Raw genomic sequence first — 21965 nt, forward strand, 5'->3', positions numbered from 1 at the left:
GAATATTTTACCCAAGAGGACGCCATCATCATTTAATCATACAGTAAAGCTGCACACCCTCGGGAAAAATTATGGCTGTAGTTTCCCCTTGCTTTCAGCCGTTTGCAGTACCAGCACAGCAAGGCCGTTTTGGTTATTGTTACAAGGCCAAATCAGTCAATCATCCACACTGTTGCCCTTGCAACTACTGAAAAGGCTGCTGCCCATCTTCAGGAACCACATGTTTGTGTGGCCTCTCAACCGATAGCCCTCCGTTGTGGCTGCACCTACGGTACGGCTATCTGTATCGCTGAGGCACGCAAGCCTCCCCACCAATGGCAAGGTCCATGGTTCATGGGGGGGTTAGTGCGCCAAAAACGGCAAAATATATCTACTCCATTATCCAGGCTCTAGGATTTGTGAGGAAGCTTGCCTCAGGAGAGGATACAATGACTTTATGACATCCTTCCCAACCGAATCCTTGCACGCAACCAGGCCGGAGTGGGTGCAACCTCATACTGATCACTGAAACATCACATATCCTCTCGCTCCATAAAGTTACATTCCGTTTCCACCTCTCTTTGTGGGTGCACCAACTTTTGTATTAGGCAGTGTGTAAGTTTTGTATCCTGTTAAATTGTTGCATCCAGATTTTGCATTTCCTCTGTCAACTTTTCTGAGCATTTCCTCATCCAATTCATACTAGCCTATTTTTGACCTTCGATCAAATAGTGCATTACCCATCAGCAACAGATATTTTTCACAGCTAAATTTTCATGCAAAATCAAACCGACATACCTGTATCTTACTGTAAGTGTCATCCTCTTCAGTCATGCTTCACACAACACTAATACTTTTTGATCGACCAGACAGAGTTGTCCCTCTGCAAAATATTGCAAAATAATTGTAAATCCTCCTTTCTGAAGGTGACTGATTATCAAAGGGCGAACGAAACGTTTCAAGTCACTATTGTTGACATTTGCCTTCACAAAAATAATTAAAAGTCAAACAATGAATACCTTATTGTATTTCATTTTTTCACATCTCTGTTAATTTAAACTCTCTGAGTGAAAGATCCATTCAACCAGTTTGTGTGATACGATTGTTTTAACAGCAACAAATGACAAATTTTAAAACACTATAGGCCGCATCACGAACGATGGCTGACCGAGGCTCTGACGGGGATTGCATTGTTGCTGATTCTAAGCAACAGCTGCAGAACGTGCATACACATGTTTTACGTTTGAAGAAAGCGTATATCCTATGAAGTATGGCTCTCGCTTGCTTATGTAGAATTTGTCGCTTAGCACCACCATCAGCGATGACAGCTCGCAACAACTGGAATAAAAATTCACTTGATAACTTTGCTACGCTCACGTTTAATGCTCGCACTGACTACCACAGTCCGCTCAGAACACTACTGAACGTGGCTGTCGGAGAGTGCGTGACGTAGGTGCTCAGAACACGTCTAAACTCGACCGCCATTGTCCGTGACTCCAACTATAGTAACCCCACATCTAACTAGGTTCTTTTTAAAAACTCTCGTAAGCATGCTGGTTGAGTAGTGAGTTCGGAAGCACCTGAAAGTGAAATCTGATTGCAGGGCTCTCTGGTGGACGACGAAGCGCTGATACGGGTTCTGCAAGAAACGAAGACGACGGCTGAGCAGGTGAACCAGAAGCTGAAGGTGGCGGCGCACACAGAGCGCAAGATCACGGTGGCGCGCGAGGAGTTCCGAGCAGTGGCGGCGCGCGGCTCCATCCTCTACTTCCTCATCGTCGAGATGAGCAACGTCAACGTCATGTACCAGAACTCCCTCAAGCAGTTCCTCACCATTTTCGATAATTCCATAACAAAGTAGGTCCACCAGATCACATTATACATGAAATAGACCATTTTGTATGACTGAGAATTCCTGGTCTTGTTGTAGTATTTGGGTGAGACTTAAACTTATCAGCTTTAGAATGGGAGACTCAAATCATTATGGCGAGTAGTAGCTACAGGGAATTGACTGAAATAGTTCTAAATGCAAAAAGTACGTGGAGCATTTAATCAGAGGATCGACTCGTGATGGGTACCTCTTAGACCTTGTTAGAAACAGACTCGAACTTCTAAACTCAGCATAGAGAAAGGATTCTATAAGCATAACGACGTTGTACTATCATATTTCTGCTTAGTAAATGTAACATGAAACAGATTTCAGATTACCTGAACAGTCAACATCATACAATTGTGTCTGAGACTGAATGTATAGGCCAAAGTTCAAGAGTATTGTACCATACACCTTTGAAAGATACGTGCGGAGCAAAGTTGTGAGGGATGGAAAAACTCGTCGGGGTTCGAGAGCCATGTTAGAAAGCCACTCTGGAAACAAAATAAAAAAGAACGTAGCTAAAATTAGCGTAATGAGACACATGCGTGAGCGTTCTAGGATTTTTTTTTACATGCATGTTTGGAAAAATACACTGTTGACAATTCACAGCTGTACGAAATATTTTCGAAATTAATTCGCTGACTCCGTATTCCTTAACAGAAGCTGTGTTAGGTATAGACCTACTAACCAACAGTGACGTTTGAAACTTTCTGTACCGAACCAGGACTCGAACCCTGATTTCCCGCTTATCGCGAGCACTCCCCTTAACCACTGCGGCTATCCATGCGTGCTCCCCGGATCGATCTAAACTTCCGTAAGTCACACTGTCTACTTCCTTATATCGTAGTCCACAAAATTCACCACTTAATCCTCGCAGAATTACCTAGATTCCCAAAACAGGGAGAATGAGACAACAATGAATCGCGAACACTGTTGTTATCGTCGTGTTCCAGCCTAGAATTGTAATACTTACATGCATGTAAGAAAGAACATCAAAAATATTTCCTAAAGTCGATCGTCAACAGTGTCTGTTCTTTCAGACATGCATGTAAGTATTACAAGCCTAAGTGGCCACACGACGATAACATTGGTCTGATTTCTCTTTGTTTCATTCTTCATGTTGCGAGAATCCAAGTAACGTTGAGACCATTAGGTGATGAATTTAGTGAACTACGATATAAGGACTTTGACAGTGTGACACATGGAAGTTGGGATCAGCCTGGGAGCGTGAGCAGTTGGCCGAAGCGGTTAAGGCGACCGGTCGCGATAAGCAGGAAATCTGGGTTCGAGTCCCAGACCGGTACAAATTTTCAAGTCACTTACCAGTCTGACAAAAAATTCAAGAAGTTTTGATCTTATATTAAATCAGTAAACGGATCAAAGCCACCTATATAGCCACTCACTGGGCATGATAGCATCAAAACGGAAGACTACAGGGGTAAGGCCCAAATAGTAAATTACACTACTAGCCATTAAAATTGCTACACCACTAAGATGACGTGCTACAGACGCGAAATTTAACCGATAGGAAGAAGATGCTGTGATATGCAAATGATTAGCTTTTCAGAGCATTCACACAAGGTTGGCGCCGATGACGACACCTACAACGTGCTGACATGAGGAAAGTTTCCAACCGATTTCTCATACACAAACAGCAGTTGACCGGCGTTACCTGGTGAAAGATAGTTGTGATGCCTCGTGTAAGGAGGAGAAATGCGTACCATCACGTTTCCGACTTTGATTAAGGTCGGATTGTAGCCTATCGCGATTGCGGTTTATCGTATCGCGACATTGCCGTTCGCGTTGGTCGAGATCCAATGACTGTTAGCAGAATATGGAATCGGTGGGTTCAGGAGGGTAACACGGAACGCCATTCTGGATCCCAACGGCCTCTTATCACTAGCAGTCGAGATGACAGGCAACTTATCCGCATGGCTGCAGCCACGTCTCGATCTCTGAGTCAACAGATAGGGACGTTTGCAAGACAACCACCATCTGCACGAACAGTTCGACGACGTTAGCAGCAGCATGGACTATCAGCTTGGAGACCATGGCTGCGGTTACCCTTGACGCTGCATCACAGACAGTAGCACCTGCGATGGTGTACTCAACGACGAACCTGGGTGCACGAATGGCAAAACATCATTTTTTCGGATGAATCCAGGTTCTGTTTACAGCATTATGATGGTCGCATCCGTGTACGGGCCTTTCTGGATACAGAAAATGTTCGACTGCTGCCCTGGCCAGCACATTCTCCAGATCTCCCACCAACTGAAAACGTCTGGTCAATAGTGGCCAAGCAACTGGCTCGTCACAATACGCCAGTCACTACTCTTGAAGAACTGTGGTATCGTGTTGAAGCTGCTTGGGCATCTGTACCTGTACACGCCATCCAAGCTCTGTTTGACTCAATCCCCAGGCGTATCAAGGCCGTTATTACGGCCAGAGGTGGTTGTTCTGGGTACTGATTTCTCAGGATCTATGCACCCAAATTGCGTGAAAATGTAATCACATGTCAGTTCTAGTATAATATATTTGTCCAATGAATACCCGTTAATCATCTGCATTTCTTCTTTGTGTACCAATTTTAATGGCCAGTCGTGTACGTTTTCCAAAATTCTTATACTAACGGAGATCGTACTGACTTTCTTCCTTGAAATTGTCACTCGGACGCTATTTGTTTGCTATGAAGCTAAGGTGTTATCCTATCACATGTTAGAAACTGGATTTCTTAAGAAAAATTTTCTTCAGAATCTGATGAGAAACGTGGCGGCATAACAATTAATGTCTGAGAGGCAATACGTAAGGCTACAAGCTTTTATGTACATCGGATTGTGTACTGACTATAAACTGATAGAAAATGTTGGTAAATTAAGTTAATGCTGTCACTCATCTTGTGAGGTAGTCATCGTTAGATGCGGAAGAGGTTTTTTCTTTGGGAGGGCTGCAGGTAACGTAGCATTTATACTCAACGGTATCCTTCCAACAGATGTCGTTATGGTAACAGTAAAGCAGACAGATGTCTTACAAGGTCTCCAGTCTAGATGTAGAGAAACAAATCTTCGTAGTATTGGATTTCAGATCAACGCTTGGTAACCCTGAGAACTCTGGACGGTGGACAGGATGGTAAGTTCGTTACTTACGACATTCAGTACCTTTTCACTTTATTACACAACTGTCAACAATGTCAACCTTTGTTTGAGGTGCATAACGGTATTGAGGGAAATGAAATGGCTCGTGTTATGCCGAAAGACACAATTTATAATCGAGAAATGAGCCATTTTAAAACACAGCTACAAATTTCGTATGAAGATTTAGTAACAGATAGAGAAGCCTGGAACGAGGAATGGTAGGAGTCATCCAAAAGTAGAGGAATCGTGAAGGCAAATCAACATCTTTCTGTGCGAGCTCTGATTTCTCTTATTTTACCATGATGATCTTTCTCTCCATCTAGGTGGGCGCAACAGACTATTTTCGCAATCGGAGGAGAGAGTTGGTGGTTGAAATTACACGAAAACGAAATGAAAAACGCCTTTGTTTTAATGATTTTTATCCCAATTCCATGGCACTCTCTCCCGTATTTCGCTATAATACAAAACGAGCTCCCTTCCTTGAACTTCTCCGATGTCCTCCGCCAGCCCCAGATAATTTGGTTCCCACACTGCACAACAGTACTCTAGATGAGGGCGGAGAAGCGTGGTGTAAGCAGTCTCTTTAGTAGACCTGTTGCACTTTGTAAGTGTTCTGCTAATAATTCGCAGTTTCTATGCGATCTTTCCAATTTCAGTTATTCGTAATTGTAATCCCAAAGTATTTAGTTGAATTAATAGCCTTCAGGTTTGTGTGATTTATCGTGTAACTGAAATTTAGCGGATTTCTTTTAGTACAGCAATCATGTGGATTTCATGATTTAGAGTCAATTGCCACTTTTCACACGATACATATCTTGTCTAAATCATTTTGCAATTGGTTTTGATCATCTGATAACTACAATACAGTAAATGACAGCATCATTTACAACAATCTAGGAGGACCGTTCAGATTGTCTCCTATGTCGTTTATGTAGGTCAGGAACAACACAGGTCCTATAACACTCCCTTGACGAGCGCCAGAAATTACTTTCGTTTTGTTAACTGACTTTCCGTCAATTACTACAAACCGTGTCCTTTCTGGGAGGAAATCACGAATCCAGTCACACAACTGAGGCGATACTCTATAGGCGCGCAATTTCATTAGAAGACGCTTGTGAGGAATGAAGTGAAAAGCCTTCCGGAAATCTAGAAGTATGGAATCAATTTGAGATCCCCTGTCGATACCACTCATTATTTCGTAATAATAAAAAGCTCGTCGTGTCTCACAAGAACGATATTTTCTCAATTCATGCTGATTATTTGTCAATATATTTTCTGAATCAGCGCTGATTATTTGTCAATGAATCTTTTTCTTCCAGGTAATTCATAATTTTCGAACACAGCATATGTTCCAAAACTCTACCGTAATTCGACATTGGTGATATGGGTCGGTAATTCAGTGGATTATTCTTATTTCCTTTCTTGGGTATTAGTGTGACTTGTGCAACTTTCCAGTCTTTAGGTACGGAACTTCCGATGAGCGAGCGGTTATATATGGTTGCTAAGTATGGAGGTATTGTATCAGCATACTCTGAAGGGAACCTGACTGATACACAATCTGGACTGGAGACCTTGCCTTCATTTAGTCATTTACGCTGCTTCGATATACCAAGGATATCTGGATATAATTTAGTCATGTTGGCAGTTGTTCTAGATTTGAGTTTTGGAAATAATTACTTCTTCTTCTTTGGTGAGGGAGTTTAGGAAAACCGTGTTTAGTAACTCTGTTTTAGTGGCACTGTCATCAGTGACAAAGCCATTTTTATCGCACAGTGAAGGTATTGACTGCGTCTTGCCACTGATATACTTTACATATGAGCAGAATCTCTCTGGGTTTCCCTGCACACTTCGAAGTAGATTATCGTTGTGGAAACTATTATAAGCACCTCGCATTGAAGTTCGCGCTAAATCTCGGGCTTCTGTAAAACCCAGCCAATCTTGGGGATTTTGCACTGTTTTAAATTTGGCGTGCTTTTTTCTTTGCTTCTGCAACTTTGTTCTCACCCTTTTTTCTACCATGGAGGATCAGTACCATGGCATTTTGATTTACGTGGCATATATCTCTTAATTGGCGTCAATACTATTTCTTTAAATTTAAACCACATCTGGTCTATGCCAGCATAGATCGAGTGGAGTGGAGAGTGTCTTTTGGAAAGGAGTCAAGAGAATTTTTATCTACTTTTCGTTTAAATAGATGTACTTTGCTTTTATTTATCGTGGTTTTAGAAGTTACAGTATTGAATCTCGCTACAACAGCTTTGTGGTTACTAATCCCTGTATTCGTCATGATACTCCCTATTTGCTCAGGATTATTTGTTGCCAATAGGTCAAGTCTGTTTCCACAGCCATTTATACTTCGAGTGGGCTCCTGAATCAATTGCTCAAAGTAATATTCTGAGAAAGCATTCAGTACAATTTCGGACGACGTTTTATGCCTTCCGCAGACTGTAAACATGTATTTTTACCAAAATATTCTAGGGTAGATTGTAGACACATGAAGTCTTATGTAACACTTCACGGACAGTTGATCTTGCAGTTCGCTTGATGCACGATGAATTGACATCAGTGGGATGTGTTGAACTGCAGCTTACACTCTCTCAACGGGTGCTTGAAATATAGGGAAACGTCCACATCGAGGAATTAGCACTGCCTTTTTCTTTAAAGTTTTATGGTGCCGGTGGTGCCCTTCCATTCTGGCGACGATAATTTAGCAGTACCGTTGTTACAGACTTGAACTCTGCATTCCAAATGACAGATCTCCTAGTCTGCAGCCAATTTTATGCACTCAAAATCAAGTCCGCAACAAAGGACAAAGGAGAAAAAAACTTTCACAGATGATAAAGATTTTAAAACAAATCACGTTTCTCTATCTGTAATAGCTTCCAAGAGTTGATTTCTTTAAATGGTAGCAGAACTTCATAGGCATCTTGAACTTTTGGACGTTTGACGTTAGTGGTTAATGCAGATGACTGATCGTTGATCTTGTAGTCAGGTGAACTCAGTTCTTTTAGTTTACTTGCGCGTCTTATGTTATATTTATATATGTTGAGATTTACCTGACAGTTTTTGCTTTAAGCGTTGATCACCTTCGAGTATTGCATCATTTGCTAACAATTTTTTAAGGTCGTGACCTCTCAGTAAATAACTATATTGTCTGCAAACAGCTTCAGAGACCTAAAAATGTTGTTTACCAAGTCGTACATATTGTGAAATCTAACTGCCCCATCACATCTGTTTAAAATGCCCCCATACTACATTTGCTTCTGACGATGTCTCTCCAATAGGAACGACACATTGGGTTCTTTTCTGATTAAATGTATTATTCGCTGTCTTGTTTCGCTGTCATGACAATTGAACACAGTCAGTGAATTTCAGGGCCACCATCGTTCCCCTGAGCTTCACTCACGGCTACTTTAAGAAAAATATGTATCATATCTGTCTACACGATTAACGACGTGCCCATGTTATGACCAGGAGAATAACGGTCATACTTTTTCTGGGTAAATTGATCAACGCGAGTCCACAAACAGTGTGTACTGCGTGACCAAGCCAAACTGCTGGGTGCCTGCCTACTTCAAAAACATCCTCAACACCAGAGAAATCCATAGTAGTACATTGGTTCTTATTCGTCTGTTTAATCAACTCGGACTTCCGTCTTTAATGTTAAGTTGCTACCGAAGCGAACGCGAATAAATAACATCTGCATTATTCCCACAGTACCTTTGTAAGATTTCACTGAAGTTCGTTACGCAATCACATATGACATGCGAGGCATCAGAACCTATAGAAAGATAGACATCAATAATTTAAAATATAGTTTACGCAGCATAATTAAATGTTATTTTTCCCCTGAAATTTTTGGAGTCGTGAGTAAATTTCTTTTGCCCCCAGACTATTTTTTCACTTCGTCCATTCTTTCTTTGCTTCAGCTGACACCTGTTTCCCCGGTACATTTTCCTCCTCCTACTCGAACTAAGATTTTCTCATGTAATATCTAAAGCACCTCGTAGCATGTGCCACTGGATTTTAATACTTCATCGACGCTCTCACATTAATTCTCACATCTGTCTCACCTCTTCTCTTAAAGTCCTCTATATCGTATCCACAATGTGCTAGATTTTTACTTGGCGTGTATTGTGGAATGCAGGTCCAGCAAGAGCTCCGTGACGGAGGAGCGCATAAACAACATCCTAGCGTACCTGACGCACGAAGTGTGGGTGTTCACGCTGCGCAGCCTCTACGAGAAGCACAAGCCGCTCTTCACCCTCATGTTGGCCATGAAGATAGACTGCCACAAGGGGACCATCTCGCACGACGAATTCAACGCCTTTATCAAAGGTCGCATCTCGTTCTAACACATTAACGCTGACGGTGGGAAACACCGGGTACATTGTGGTTTCTTCCCACAGGTGGTGCTTCGCTTGACCTGAATGCTGTGGCGCCCAAGCCGTTCCGCTGGATCTTGGACATAACATGGCTGAACTTGGTGGAAATAAGCAATTTACCAGCATTTTCTGACATCCTTACTTTGGTAAGCCACTGCCTGTCCTTTACGTAAACGAAAAAGTTATAGGTTTGAATTCACTGCTAGTACAAGTGTGTAAAGGTAAGTGTTCAGATAAGTGTTCGCCGGTCCTGTGGCCGAGCGGTTCTAGGCACTTCAGTCCGGAACCGCGCTTTTGCCACAGTCGCAGGTTCGAATCTTGCCTCGGGCATGGATGTGTGTGATGTCCTTAGGTTAGTTAGGTTTAAGTAGTTCTAAGTCTAGGGGACTGGTGACCTCAGATGTTCAAGTCCCATAGTGCTTATAGCCATTTGAACCATTTGATAAGTGTTCAAAATGAATGCATTTAGCACTAATCAATAACAACTGATCTAGACGTATGGTTTATGTATCTAGATCTCGCATAGCTGCTTTTAATTCTTGCCACCAAAATTTTACAATAATAGATAGTCTCCATCGCAACACACCATCAAAATTACCATATTAATCAACTGTAATAGCTCCAAATTTCATAAAATAACGCCTAACACTGAGGAATAAAATTATGCACCGTTCCTGTGGAGGGGGTAAGAGGATCACACTCCAAATCTACAGGTTCTATCCCACAATTAACTTAAGACTTTGAGAGCTTAAATGGAAATTCCATTCAATGAAAACAGCTCTCGTTGGACTGAATATCATGAATATCATTTTCATTCTTCTGTGAGTGTGGAGAAGGTACTGAACAGGATCAGCTGCTCATTTGAAGGAGCGAATGAATACAATACGTTTTCTAGCTGAGAGAATCAGTGATCACACCACTTTTCACTATAAATTTTATTTTAGTCAATACTCATAAAATTTTGTGCCTTTACCTGTTTCGACTTTATTGTTACTATCAATAGCCCTTCAAAGATAAGATACAATATGCATGTCCACTCTGTGATGAAAAGTATCTGGACACCTATTAATGGAAATTAATGTAAGATGTGTCCATCTTCCGCCTTTATGACAACTTGAACTCCGCTGCAGATACTTTCAATGAGGTGCCTAAATGTCTGTGGAGGCAGTCCATTCTACCTCAAAAGCTGACCTCAGGGAAGGTATTGATGATGGGTGTGGGAGGTCTGGAGCAAAACCGACATTCTGGCTCATCTCAAAGGTGTTCCATTGGGTCCAGTTTGGCACTCAGGGCAGGGCAGTCCATTTTAGACGTGACAGCTATTTGCTGTCTCACCGACCATGCTTGTTTATTAACGCTAACATTACGTAAACGAACAAGTGAAGAAAGACAGAAATTATGGTGGAACAATTCTAAATATGTGCACTGCTTAATTTGCAATTGATTGGTGCAAACCACATCTTGATCTGACATTTGGATCAATAGATTTTTGAATTTCAGTTGAGTAAATGCATCACAATTCACTAGAGTGTGTGATGGCTATGTCCAACCATTGTAGCGTGGGGGCTTCCAGCGCCAGGTGAAAATGCAAGTCATCTACGGTAGAGCCAGAGCGAAGTATTTGTAGTGTTCTGGAGTCTTGGTGCAGGAATACTCCACAGAAAACTAAAAGTAAGACGCATTTTTCGGGGGCAGACACTCCCTCCCAAACAGTGATTGGACTCGTCTCCAGCCTTGAAGGGTGTCAAACCAAAATGTACTCTATAACAAAATGTAGTCCACTTAGAAAAATACATTTTGCTGGATGTACACCGTCGCAAAATTATTTCAAGCAGTGTTACTAGAGAGTTCGCATGGGAGTAACAAAGGTGTAGCATAATAACTTCAGAATGGCATACATTAGGAGAAGTGAAATGTCTGACATCACAGTCAGCTAAAATGTTATTTATAACATTTTAGCTGACTCATATATATTACTTTAATAATACATACAGCCTTATACGTCGACAGCTTTGATGAGGAAAGTTTATGTCGTGTCGTTACGTTATTTCTCACCTTGTTGATGGTAACAGGACGAGCCTTATTTTATTACCTTGCTGTGAACTTTCACAGAGTTGTTTTAAATAGTCGCTGTTAACCTTCAGTACTGACTGTGGCTATAGTTTCTTTTTTTAAGAATATTGCGTGCCTTAGTGTAAAGCGCATTCAGAACTATCCGGACGTTTCTTTTGCAAAGTCCCGTATAGTGGCAGTGTCATTGTGATATCGGAGGGAGTCACTAATGAGGTAAATTTAAGGGTGTTTAGTATCAATGGGAATTAACAGCTTCAATATAAGCCCCGTAAAATCTGGCGCGTAGCTACACTATCATTGTGTCTGTCTTGTTGCTGCTGTACACTGAAGTAATCGGACGGCATAGAGCCTCGACAGAATGTGTGTTTTTACAAGAGTAGCATGTTGTTTATTTCATGGTGTATGAACCTCTTCCTGAGTTGTTTTTGGTACTGCAAAGAGTAACTTTGCCACACAATTTACAGCGTATTGTCAGAATAACTGTATACCAGGTAAGAGCAGATAGGTTTCAACTGGTAGAGAACGTGCGGATTGACAAAAAGTGACCAGAATCTGCAGGTAGGTCTCTGCCATCACTCGAGTACACGCTCCTGTTATTACAATCCTCAAGGCTGCAGTCAGTTTGTTCTAAAATACGTTTCAGACTTTGTCATCTGTCTCCCATTCGTCCGAAATCAATGCACTATTTATCAATGGATGTAGAATTTTGACGTTGCAAAATTGTGCATAGTGATGCTGGAAAAAGATATTTGCTGTATAAGCAATGATGATAATAAGTTTTGCAGCGAAGTCTCCAACCAGTAGGGGTTCTTAAAAAAGCCCCTATGAGGAAGCACAGGAGGCGGTTGGCTCGTCCTATTAAAGTCAGAAAAGGAGAGTTACTCAGTTAATTCACCCTCACCGATGGCACTTAACACTGCTAGTCGATCGTAAAATTGTTGACAGGGTGAGCCCGGCTGAAACTAGCGGCAGGATGGAGGCGCTGCTGGCAGTAGGTGTTGCAGTTCTGTGAATACACAGCACGACAGCCTAAACCACCTACACCTGCTGACGAAGCGTTAGCAAGCAATGAGTCATACAAGACATTGTAAGCTAAGTTCTCAACAAATTTTGCAGCTGCTGGGCACTCTTGTGAAACTTCAAAATAGAATGGCTGATAGTAGGTGCCCTGGAGATTCTACGCCACAAGGTGACGCAGAGGATCATATTGATATGGACAGAATTAAAATGGAAATTAGCAGTACTGAAATTTTCGGTCCAGATATGCTTTCTACTCTTGTACAACACGACTATGGAACGCTGAAGAATCCCCTAGTGTTGTTTCAGTAGCTCAAGTTAAAAAGGAACCAATTGTATTAACGCCGAATGATACAGTACCAGGTGGTATTGATCATACTCGTGTCATGACAGAATCAGTAGAGGAGAAACTGTCTCCGCTTGTCAAACTTGATGGACAAAATGTTTTGATGTTGTCTTTAATCGACACCGTAATTTCAAGTCCAGACTGAAAAAAAGAAAATGAAGAGATAAGAACGCAAATTAGTAACGCAAATTCCAGTGAGAAAACTGAGATTGGTAAGGTACGAACCCATTTTTCAAAAGAAATTCCTAACTTGAAATTGGACGTTAAAAAAGACAGGGAAAACCACTTCGCTGACTACCGAATACATTATGATGAGCACATTAATTCACGGTTCAAAACCATTACTTCAAGGGTAAAGCCGGTATTCAGTACCACTCAAAATCTGTAAATCATGTGCATTGAGCGACACATCGAGAAATATTTGGAAGGGAATGAAAATGTTAATCGCACTTCCACTGAACAGACAGAGTTAAAGTAAGCCATACACGAGGAGGATGTGTGCAAAGAATTGTCTAATACACTGAGGCACCAAAAAAATTGGTATAGGCATGCATGTACAAATACAGACATATGTAAACAGGCAGAATACGGCGCTGCGGTCAGCAACGTCTATATAAGACAACAAGTGTCAGGTGCTAAAATGGCAGGCTATCAAGATTTAAGTGAGTCTGAACGTGGTGTTATAGTCGGTGCACGAGCGGTGGGACGCAGCATCTTCGAGATAGCGATGAAGTGGGGATTTTCCCGAACGACCGTTTCAAGCGTGTATTGTAAATATCAAGAATCCGGTAAAACATCAAATCTCCGACGTCGCTGCGGCCGGAAAAAGATCCTGCAAATACGGGACCAACGACGACAGAAGAGTATCGTTCAACGTGGCAGAAGTGCAACCCTTCCGCAAATTGCTGCAGATTTCAATTCTGGGCCATCATCAAGTGACAGCGTGCGAACCATTCAACGAAACAGAAGGGATTGAACCGGTTATGCCACACCTTTTGTTATCAGAGAAACACAGCCTGGAAGAACTTTATTCTGCCTTTCAAGACAACAGTAACAACCTTTGGTTTTGCACCATCAGAATTAATATTTGGTAGAAAGTCTATGAATATCATTGGTGAGGAAGTCACTTTCCAGGAAGGCAAGTACTAACTCGGGATGAGATACAGAAATTGGGAAAGGTGCGAAATCTCAAAAATCAAAGGAGGTAAATAAAGGTTTGATTGCAAGGATAAGCCTACCATATTCCAATCTGAAGACCTTGTGCTAGTGAAAACAAACAATCGATTGAGGTGTCCCAAGAAATTAAGAATTAGTTGTTAGTTTACCATGGTCCTTACCTAGCAGAAAGTTCTTTGCATACCAGTGCTTAGCATTTAGTGTATCCCAAATCCAAATGATTTTTGGGTTAAAAATGTGCTAGACTTAAAGATAAATGTTCAGTAAAGGGAGATACAGTGTAGGAGATTTCTTGGTCTTTGGGAAGCTTCACAATTGGGTGACTGCATGCACTCGAGATTTGTAGAGCAGTTCTACTATCCCTTGTTATACTCTCTTCCTTATTATATTATTTTCCTTTTATTGGGTTTCTGGATATTTCATTCCTGAATATTGTTATTGGAAGTATAGTTATTTAGTTAGTTCCATTTTCTATAGATCATTAGGATGATTAACTGTAATGATGTGCAATGAGTCATCTTATAATCAAATAAAAAATTAATTTTTAAATATGGCAACGTGCTGATCATTTACAAGGGTTCTTTTTGTGTATACAGATGTGAGTTAGCAATTCATACCCACCACCTTTTACGTATTACAATAACAATAATTGTTTTACAGAATAGGAGGAGGTGTCAAGAGCAAACTTTTTCAGTTTGTTTTCAAATTTCACTTCGCTCTATTGGACAATTTATATCACTGGGTAAGTGATCAAAATATTTTCTTGCCGCGATGTGATTACGACAAACTTAATGTGGAGAAAAGAACGTCATTTCCTATTTAACTACAGCGGATTATTTAGAACAAACTTCATGAGGGAATAAGTGTACTGTGAAGGATGTGTTAGAATGTCCAACTCCTTAAACAGATGTCTTACTAGATGGTCATTGGGTGAGCATCGCATATTACTTATAAAGCACATTTTTGAGCAATGAAGACTTCCTTTCTTAAAGACAATTTAGCCCAGAACATTATTCCATATGACACTACAGAATGAAAATATGCTAAATATATCAGCTTATTGATTTGTCTCTCCCCATGATTTGCAATGATTTGAAGCACACGTACACCATTTGGGGGTGTAGTCATGATTGGGAAATGGTGTGGGCTTGTAATTAACATACAGTAATCACTGGGATTAAGTGGTGACAATTGCCATAGACCCCTCTCAGAGGAGAAGAGAAAATGCCGAGCTAAAGAAACTAAGCCATTTGGTGTCTGAGAGAAGTTCTTTGGTCGTCGCTCCAAAATGCTCAGGCGATCCAGCGGCGTGATTTGATTGTCGGAACGGCTTTGCTGATGACAGGTAGGCCTATTCTAGCGTGAACCGGTCAATTATTGTTGTATCAGTGGAAATGAGACAGACGAAAAAGTGGTTTCTTTGTAAAATTAAAATAATAAAAATTTATTGCGTTTTTTCTGCTTAATGTATCTGCATTTTGTGCATGTAGGTACCACCAAAAGTAATGGATGCCAAAAACAAGTGCCAGAAGGTCCTTTTCTGTGGTGCTGTAGTTTTGGTCAGCTTGATCTAGCTGATGCGATGCGTAACCAATTGGTTTTTCTTTATTGTATTTGAATCAAAATGCAGCAGACAGTGATGTTGCTAGCATCACACGTAAAAAGAAAAGGTAGTGCAAAATCAGGATAAGCGAAAGCATGTGAACTTGTAAAAATTTCTTTCAGTTTTAACATAGTACTCTCGCGGTCCACTGTCCAAGCAAAAGGAGATCCCTTCTTTAGCAGCTATGTGAGAAGTTTCATAGTGACTGCAAAGTCCTCCATGAAACGTCGACAATAGCTTTTTAACCAGAGAAATGTTTCCAATTCTTTAACGTTCCGTGGCGCCGGAAAATCATTCCCTGCATCTGTTAATCATGGCCTGATCTTATAACATCAGCCGAAAACATGTGGCACAGGTAGTGCACTTGTGATTTCAAAAATCTAATTTCGAACTTAACCCGTTTGATTCCAAGAAGGTTTCCATTCAAATCTTTTACGAATTCCTGCTTAAATCGTATGTTTGAAATGTAGATAAACCATAAATACGACTTTCGTGATTATAATAATATATTTAGTACAAAAAATGGACATTCCAAAAGTGTAACAGTGGGAATGGGAAGGTACAGGTACTGAGAAACGAATGTAAATTATTCATGTTTAGGTTTATTTTTCTCACTACATATTTTATACAGCTCATTTACAGAGTGTACAAAATATGAATATATAGCCAGATAAGGAGCAAACAAAATTACACTGTGTTGTAGTGAGTTCAGTTTCAACTTCAGCTTGTATGAAACTGCGCAAAAAATTTGCATGTTAAAAGATTTTTACATTTCTTACATTGTTTTGTTGTGATCTTCTTGCACTTTCCACATCTTAGTTGTTTGCTTAATGGTACAAGCAGATGATCTTGCCCATCGTAGCGTAGATCATTGAGCACCGTTTTATGTAAGGCTTTTGGATTTCGCACTGGATGGGGAGGTGACTGTCGTGAGCTGTACTTTCGAAAGTAGCAGTTGACCACATGCCCTGTGAAGCCAAAAAGATCGAGTGGATTACCCTTATGCCGTATTGTTTATCTATACAGCAACCAAATATTGTTTATTGGTGCATTTAGAGGAAAAGCAAGAAGTTGGTAGTACCATTTCTTCATTCTATAATTAATCCTGTATTTTCCAATATTTTCATCAAGTCTGACACTCCTCCCATGTAGGTGTTTCAGCTAACAACTGCCGCCGGAGTGATTATAGCCTAACAATAAACTTTCTCTCGTTCCTACTGCATCGTTTGGATTGTCCAGTTAGTTGAACTCCACTTTTGTTTGAGGCGATTGTAACAATGCTGTTGTTATGGTAGCGAATCAGAGTCATTACCGTTACTTGGTCATCTGTTCCTCGTGGAACTTCTGTTAGATTTGAGTGACTTGTTCCTGTTCCAGTGCAGCCCTTTTCCTTTAGTGCATCCAAAAGTGGCAATGAAGTAAAAAACTCATGAAAAAGAAATCATATGTCTGTTCATTCTCAAATGGAAGTTTTCATACTAGGTCTAACAACTGAACCACCTCAGGTCTTGTGTTTCCTGTTGCAGCATCCTGGTATGATTGAGGTTGAACTAGGTACCCTAGTCTTGTACAAAGACATCGAACTTTATAACCGAACCTAATCGGTTTACCTGCCATATGTTTCCTTGTTTCATGTCTACCGTAATACAGAATCATATCGTTATTGAAAGCTCTTAGCCACCTATCATACCAAAGCGGTCTCACTTTTGAAAATCTGTCATCTTTGGATAAGCTGTTGTTATCACAGGCATGTACATATTTCACAATTTTTTCAAATCTTCCCCTTGACATTGCTTCTGACACAGCCAGATTATGGCAATCCTCGCTCATCACCCAGTACATTCTATCTTGGTGAAGGGTTGTAACCTGTCAGAAGAAACATGGCCAATAATACTCTTATTTCTGCACTTGACACATTGAATGTTGTATCTCCTCGCTGATGAGAGTAAATATTTGTCTAATTGGCTAGCATGTCCACAATAATGTCATCATAAATCAGTTAAAATAGCTGTATTGGCGACATTTCTTCTGTCAAAAATTCTGGAAGGGTCAATGTCTTCATCTGCACTTCATTTATATCATTCTGAGTCCATCTCCTATCAGCCCTCTCTCTTCTGCCAGTAACAGGAATAGTATTTGATGTAGATCATTATGGACTGGCAACGCTATCAATATGGGCGGCACCAGAAGTTGAACACGATGGCTCATTAGACTCCCTAGGACCTATCTGTAATAAAAAACATCAACTTTCTAAAAACCATAAATAATATTTATATGGTTACAGATAAATAACTTAGAAAATTCTAATAAGCGTATTTCCTAATCAAAATCTTCAATTCATAGTATTGTCTAACATTTAACTCTTGGATAATAATTTCCCTATCACGATATTTTGCAACTTTTGCTTCTACAACAGATCTTAGCTGGCGATTTGTATCACTTTCACACTCGTCACCTGAATGTTCATCTGACCGCCATGGGTCATTACGGGGATTTATGTATAAATAAGCATCAGAAAAATCAATATTCTCTTCCAGTAATGCTACAATTTCACCGGCAGTCAACCTAAAATGCAAGTGTTTTACTGTAATTTCAATGCACCCAATCAATCCCACTGTTCCAAAAATGGAACACGCAGATATAATGCATTATAACCCATTTCTGAGAACAGATATGAGCTAATAACACAAACACACACTATCATTCTTGTATTTATACATCATATTTAGAAACTATAATATCGTTATGCACTGTCAAATATAGTAAAACTAACTTACCCTTTCCTTGTTGTCATTTTTCCGTAAACAGCAATTACTTCAGCACCAACAATGTTGCTATGCAGATGCTCGCAGCACAACTGGCAGTTTTGTGTAAAACTTGCGCCCGTCTTTAAGGGCCTCCTAGTTGACTGAAAGTTAAACACATATCTTCCGGCCTTCCTCAAACATTTCTCCACGGAATCTCAGAAAGACACTGCACACCAACCATCCACTGGAATATCCTAAATCGGGTCTTCGTCGGCCACTTGAAGAACTGTGTAGCAACCAAAAATCTCGTACAATATTCGTTAATACAAAATTTATCGTACATAACATGATATTTGTTACGTGCATGTAATCATCTGTGCCAATAAAGAAACTGATCACAGTACTTCGAAAATAAAGACGCAATTCTCTCCAGTATTTCCTCATCGCCTTACTACACTCCTGGAAATGGAAAAAAGAACACATTGACACCGGTGTGTCAGACCCACCATACTTGCTCCGGACACTGCGAGAGGGCTGTACAAGCAATGATCACACGCACGGCACAGCGGACACACCAGGAACCGCGGTGTTGGCCGTCGAATGGCGCTAGCTGCGCAGCATTTGTGCACCGCCGCCGTCAGTGTCAGCCAGTTTGCCGTGGCATACGGAGCTCCATCGCAGTCTTTAACACTGGTAGCATGCCGCGACAGCGTGGACGTGAACCGTATGTGCAGTTGACGGACTTTGAGCGAGGGCGTATAGTGGGCATGCGGGAGGCCGGGTGGACGTACCGCCGAATTGGTCAACACGTGGGGCGTGAGGTCTCCACAGTACATCGATGTTGTCGCCAGTGGTCGGCGGAAGGTGCACGTGCCCGTCGACCTGGGACCGGACCGCAGCGACGCACGGATGCACGCCAAGACCGTAGGATCCTACGCAGTGCCGTAGGGGACCGCACCGCCACTTCCCAGCAAATTAGGGACACTGTTGCTCCTGGGGTATCGGCGAGGACCATTCGCAACCGTCTCCATGAAGCTGGGCTACGGTCCCGCACACCGTTAGGCCGTCTTCCGCTCACGCCCCAACATCGTGCAGCCCGCCTCCAGTGGTGTCGCGACAGGCGTGAATGGAGGGACGAATGGAGACGTGTCGTCTTCAGCGATGAGAGTCGCTTCTGCCTTGGTGCCAATGATGGTCGTATGCGTGTTTGGCGCCGTGCAGGTGAGTGCCACAATCAGGACTGCATACGACCGAGGCACACAGGGCCAACACCCGGCATCATGGTGTGGGGAGCGATCTCTTACACTGGCCGTACACCACTGGTGATCGTCGAGGGGACACTGAATAGTGCACGGTACATCCAAACCGTCATCGAACCCATCGTTCTACCATTCCTAGACCGGCAAGGGAACTTGCTGTTCCAACAGGACAATGCACGTCCGCATGTATCCCGTGCCACCCAACGTGCTCTAGAAGGTGTAAGTCAACTACCCTGGCCAGCAAGATCTCCGGATCTGTCCCCCATTGAGCATGTTTTGGACTGGATGAAGCGTCGTCTCACGCGGTCTGCACGTCCAGCACGAACGCTGGTCCAACTGAGGCGCCAGGTGGAAATGGCATGGCAAGCCGTTCCACAGGACTACATCCAGCATCTCTACGATCGTTTCCATGGGAGAATAGCAGCCTGCATTGCTGCGAAAGGTGGATATACACTGTACTAGTGCCGACATTGTGCATGCTCTGTTGCCTGTGTCTATGTGCCTGTGGGTCTGTCAGTGTGATCATGTGATGTATCTGACCCCAGGAATGTGTCAATAAAGTTTCCCCTTCCTGGGACAATGAATTCACGGTGTTCTTATTTCAATTTCCAGGAGTGTATTTCATAATACATGGTATTCTTAATACACTCCTGGAAATGGAAAAAAGAACACATTGACACCGGTGTGTCAGACCCACCATACTTGCTCCGGACACTGCGAGAGGGCTGTACAAGCAATGATCACACGCACGGCACAGCGGACACACCAGGAACCGCGGTGTTGGCCGTCGAATGGCGCTAGCTGCGCAGCATTTGTGCACCGCCGCCGTCAGTGTCAGCCAGTTTGCCATGGCATACGGAGCTCCATCGCAGTCTTTAACACTGGTAGCATGCCGCGACAGCGTGGACGTGAACCGTATGTGCAGTTGACGGACTTTGAGCGAGGGCATATAGTGGGCATGCGGGAGGCCGGGTGGACGTACCGCCGAATTGCTCAACACGTGGGGCGTGAGGTCTCCACAGTACATCGATGTTGTCGCCAGTGGTCGGCGGAAGGTGCACGTGCCCGTCGACCTGGGACCGGACCGCAGCGACGCGCGGATGCACGCCAAGACCGTAGGATCCTACGCAGTGCCGTAGGGGACCGCACCGCCACTTCCCAGCAAATTAGGGACACTGTTGCTCCTGGGGTATCGGCGAGGACCATTCGCAACCGTCTCCATGAAGCTGGGCTACGGTCCCGCTCACCGTTAGGCCGTCTTCCGCTCACGCCCCAACATCGTGCAGCCCGCCTCCAGTGGTGTCGCGACAGGCGTGAATGGAGGGACGAATGGAGACGTGTCGTCTTCAGCGATGAGAGTCGCTTCTGCCTTGGTGCCAATGATGGTCGTATGCGTGTTTGGCGCCGTGCAAGTGAGCGCCACAATCAGGACTGCATACGACCGAGGCACACAGGGCCAACACCCGGCATCATGGTTGTTGTTGGTTGTTTTGAGGAAGGAGACCAAACAGCGTGGTCATCGGTCTCATCGGATTAGGGAAGGATGGCGAAGGAAGTCGGCCGTGCCCTTTCAGAGGAACCATCCCGGCATTTGCCTGGAGTGATTTAGGGAAATCACGGAAAACCTAAATCAGGATAGCCGGACGCGGGATTGAACCGTCGTCCTCCCGAATGCGAGTCCAGTGTCTAACCACTGCGCCACCTCGCTCGGTGGCATCATGGTGTGGGGAGCGATCTCCTACACTGGCCGTACACCACTGGTGATCGTCGAGGGGACACTGAATAGTGCACGGTACATCCAAACCGTCACCGAACCCATCGTTCTACCATTCCTAGACCGGCAAAGGAACTTGCTGTTCCAACAGGACAATGCACGTCCGCATGTATCCCGTGCCACCCAACGAACTCTAGAAGGTGTAAGTCAACTGCCCTGGCCAGCAAGATCTCCGGATCTGTCCCCCATTGAGCATGTTTGGGACTGGATGAAGCGTCGTCTCACGCGGTCTGCACGTCCAGCACGAACGCTGGTCCAACTGAGGCGCCAGGTGGAAATGGCATGGCAAGCCATTCCACAGGACTACATCCAGCATCTCTACGATCGTCTCCATGGGAGAATAGCAGCCTGCATTGCTGCGAAAGGTGGATATACACTGTACTAGTGCCGACATTGTGCATGCTCTGTTGCCTGTGTCTATGTGCCTGTGGTTCTGTCAGTGTGATCATGTGATGTATCTGACCCCAGGAATGTGTCAATAAAGTTTCCCCTTCCTGGGACAATGAATTCACGGTGTTCTTATTTCAATTTCCAGGAGTGTATGTTGTCACATTGGGCCATGCATATGTAATATGAATAAACATACCAAATACTGCTACTAA

The 21965-nt window shown here is 42.8% G+C and overlaps 1 protein-coding gene across 1 annotated transcript in view; it reads left to right on the top strand.

Annotated features, from left to right (window-relative positions):
• LOC124556419 (dynein axonemal heavy chain 5) overlaps positions 1–21965 on the top strand; it is an 876134-nt gene that overhangs the window by 693245 nt on the left and 160924 nt on the right. Inside the window, exons 63-65 of the mRNA XM_047130377.1 lie at positions 1583–1836; positions 9131–9321; positions 9393–9514. Coding sequence (XP_046986333.1) covers positions 1583–1836; positions 9131–9321; positions 9393–9514 — 567 coding nt within the window. The remainder of the gene's footprint in view (positions 1–1582; positions 1837–9130; positions 9322–9392; positions 9515–21965) is intronic.

The sequence above is a fragment of the Schistocerca americana genome, chromosome X (assembly GCF_021461395.2).
Source record: "Schistocerca americana isolate TAMUIC-IGC-003095 chromosome X, iqSchAmer2.1, whole genome shotgun sequence".
Lineage (NCBI taxonomy): Eukaryota > Metazoa > Arthropoda > Insecta > Orthoptera > Acrididae > Schistocerca > Schistocerca americana.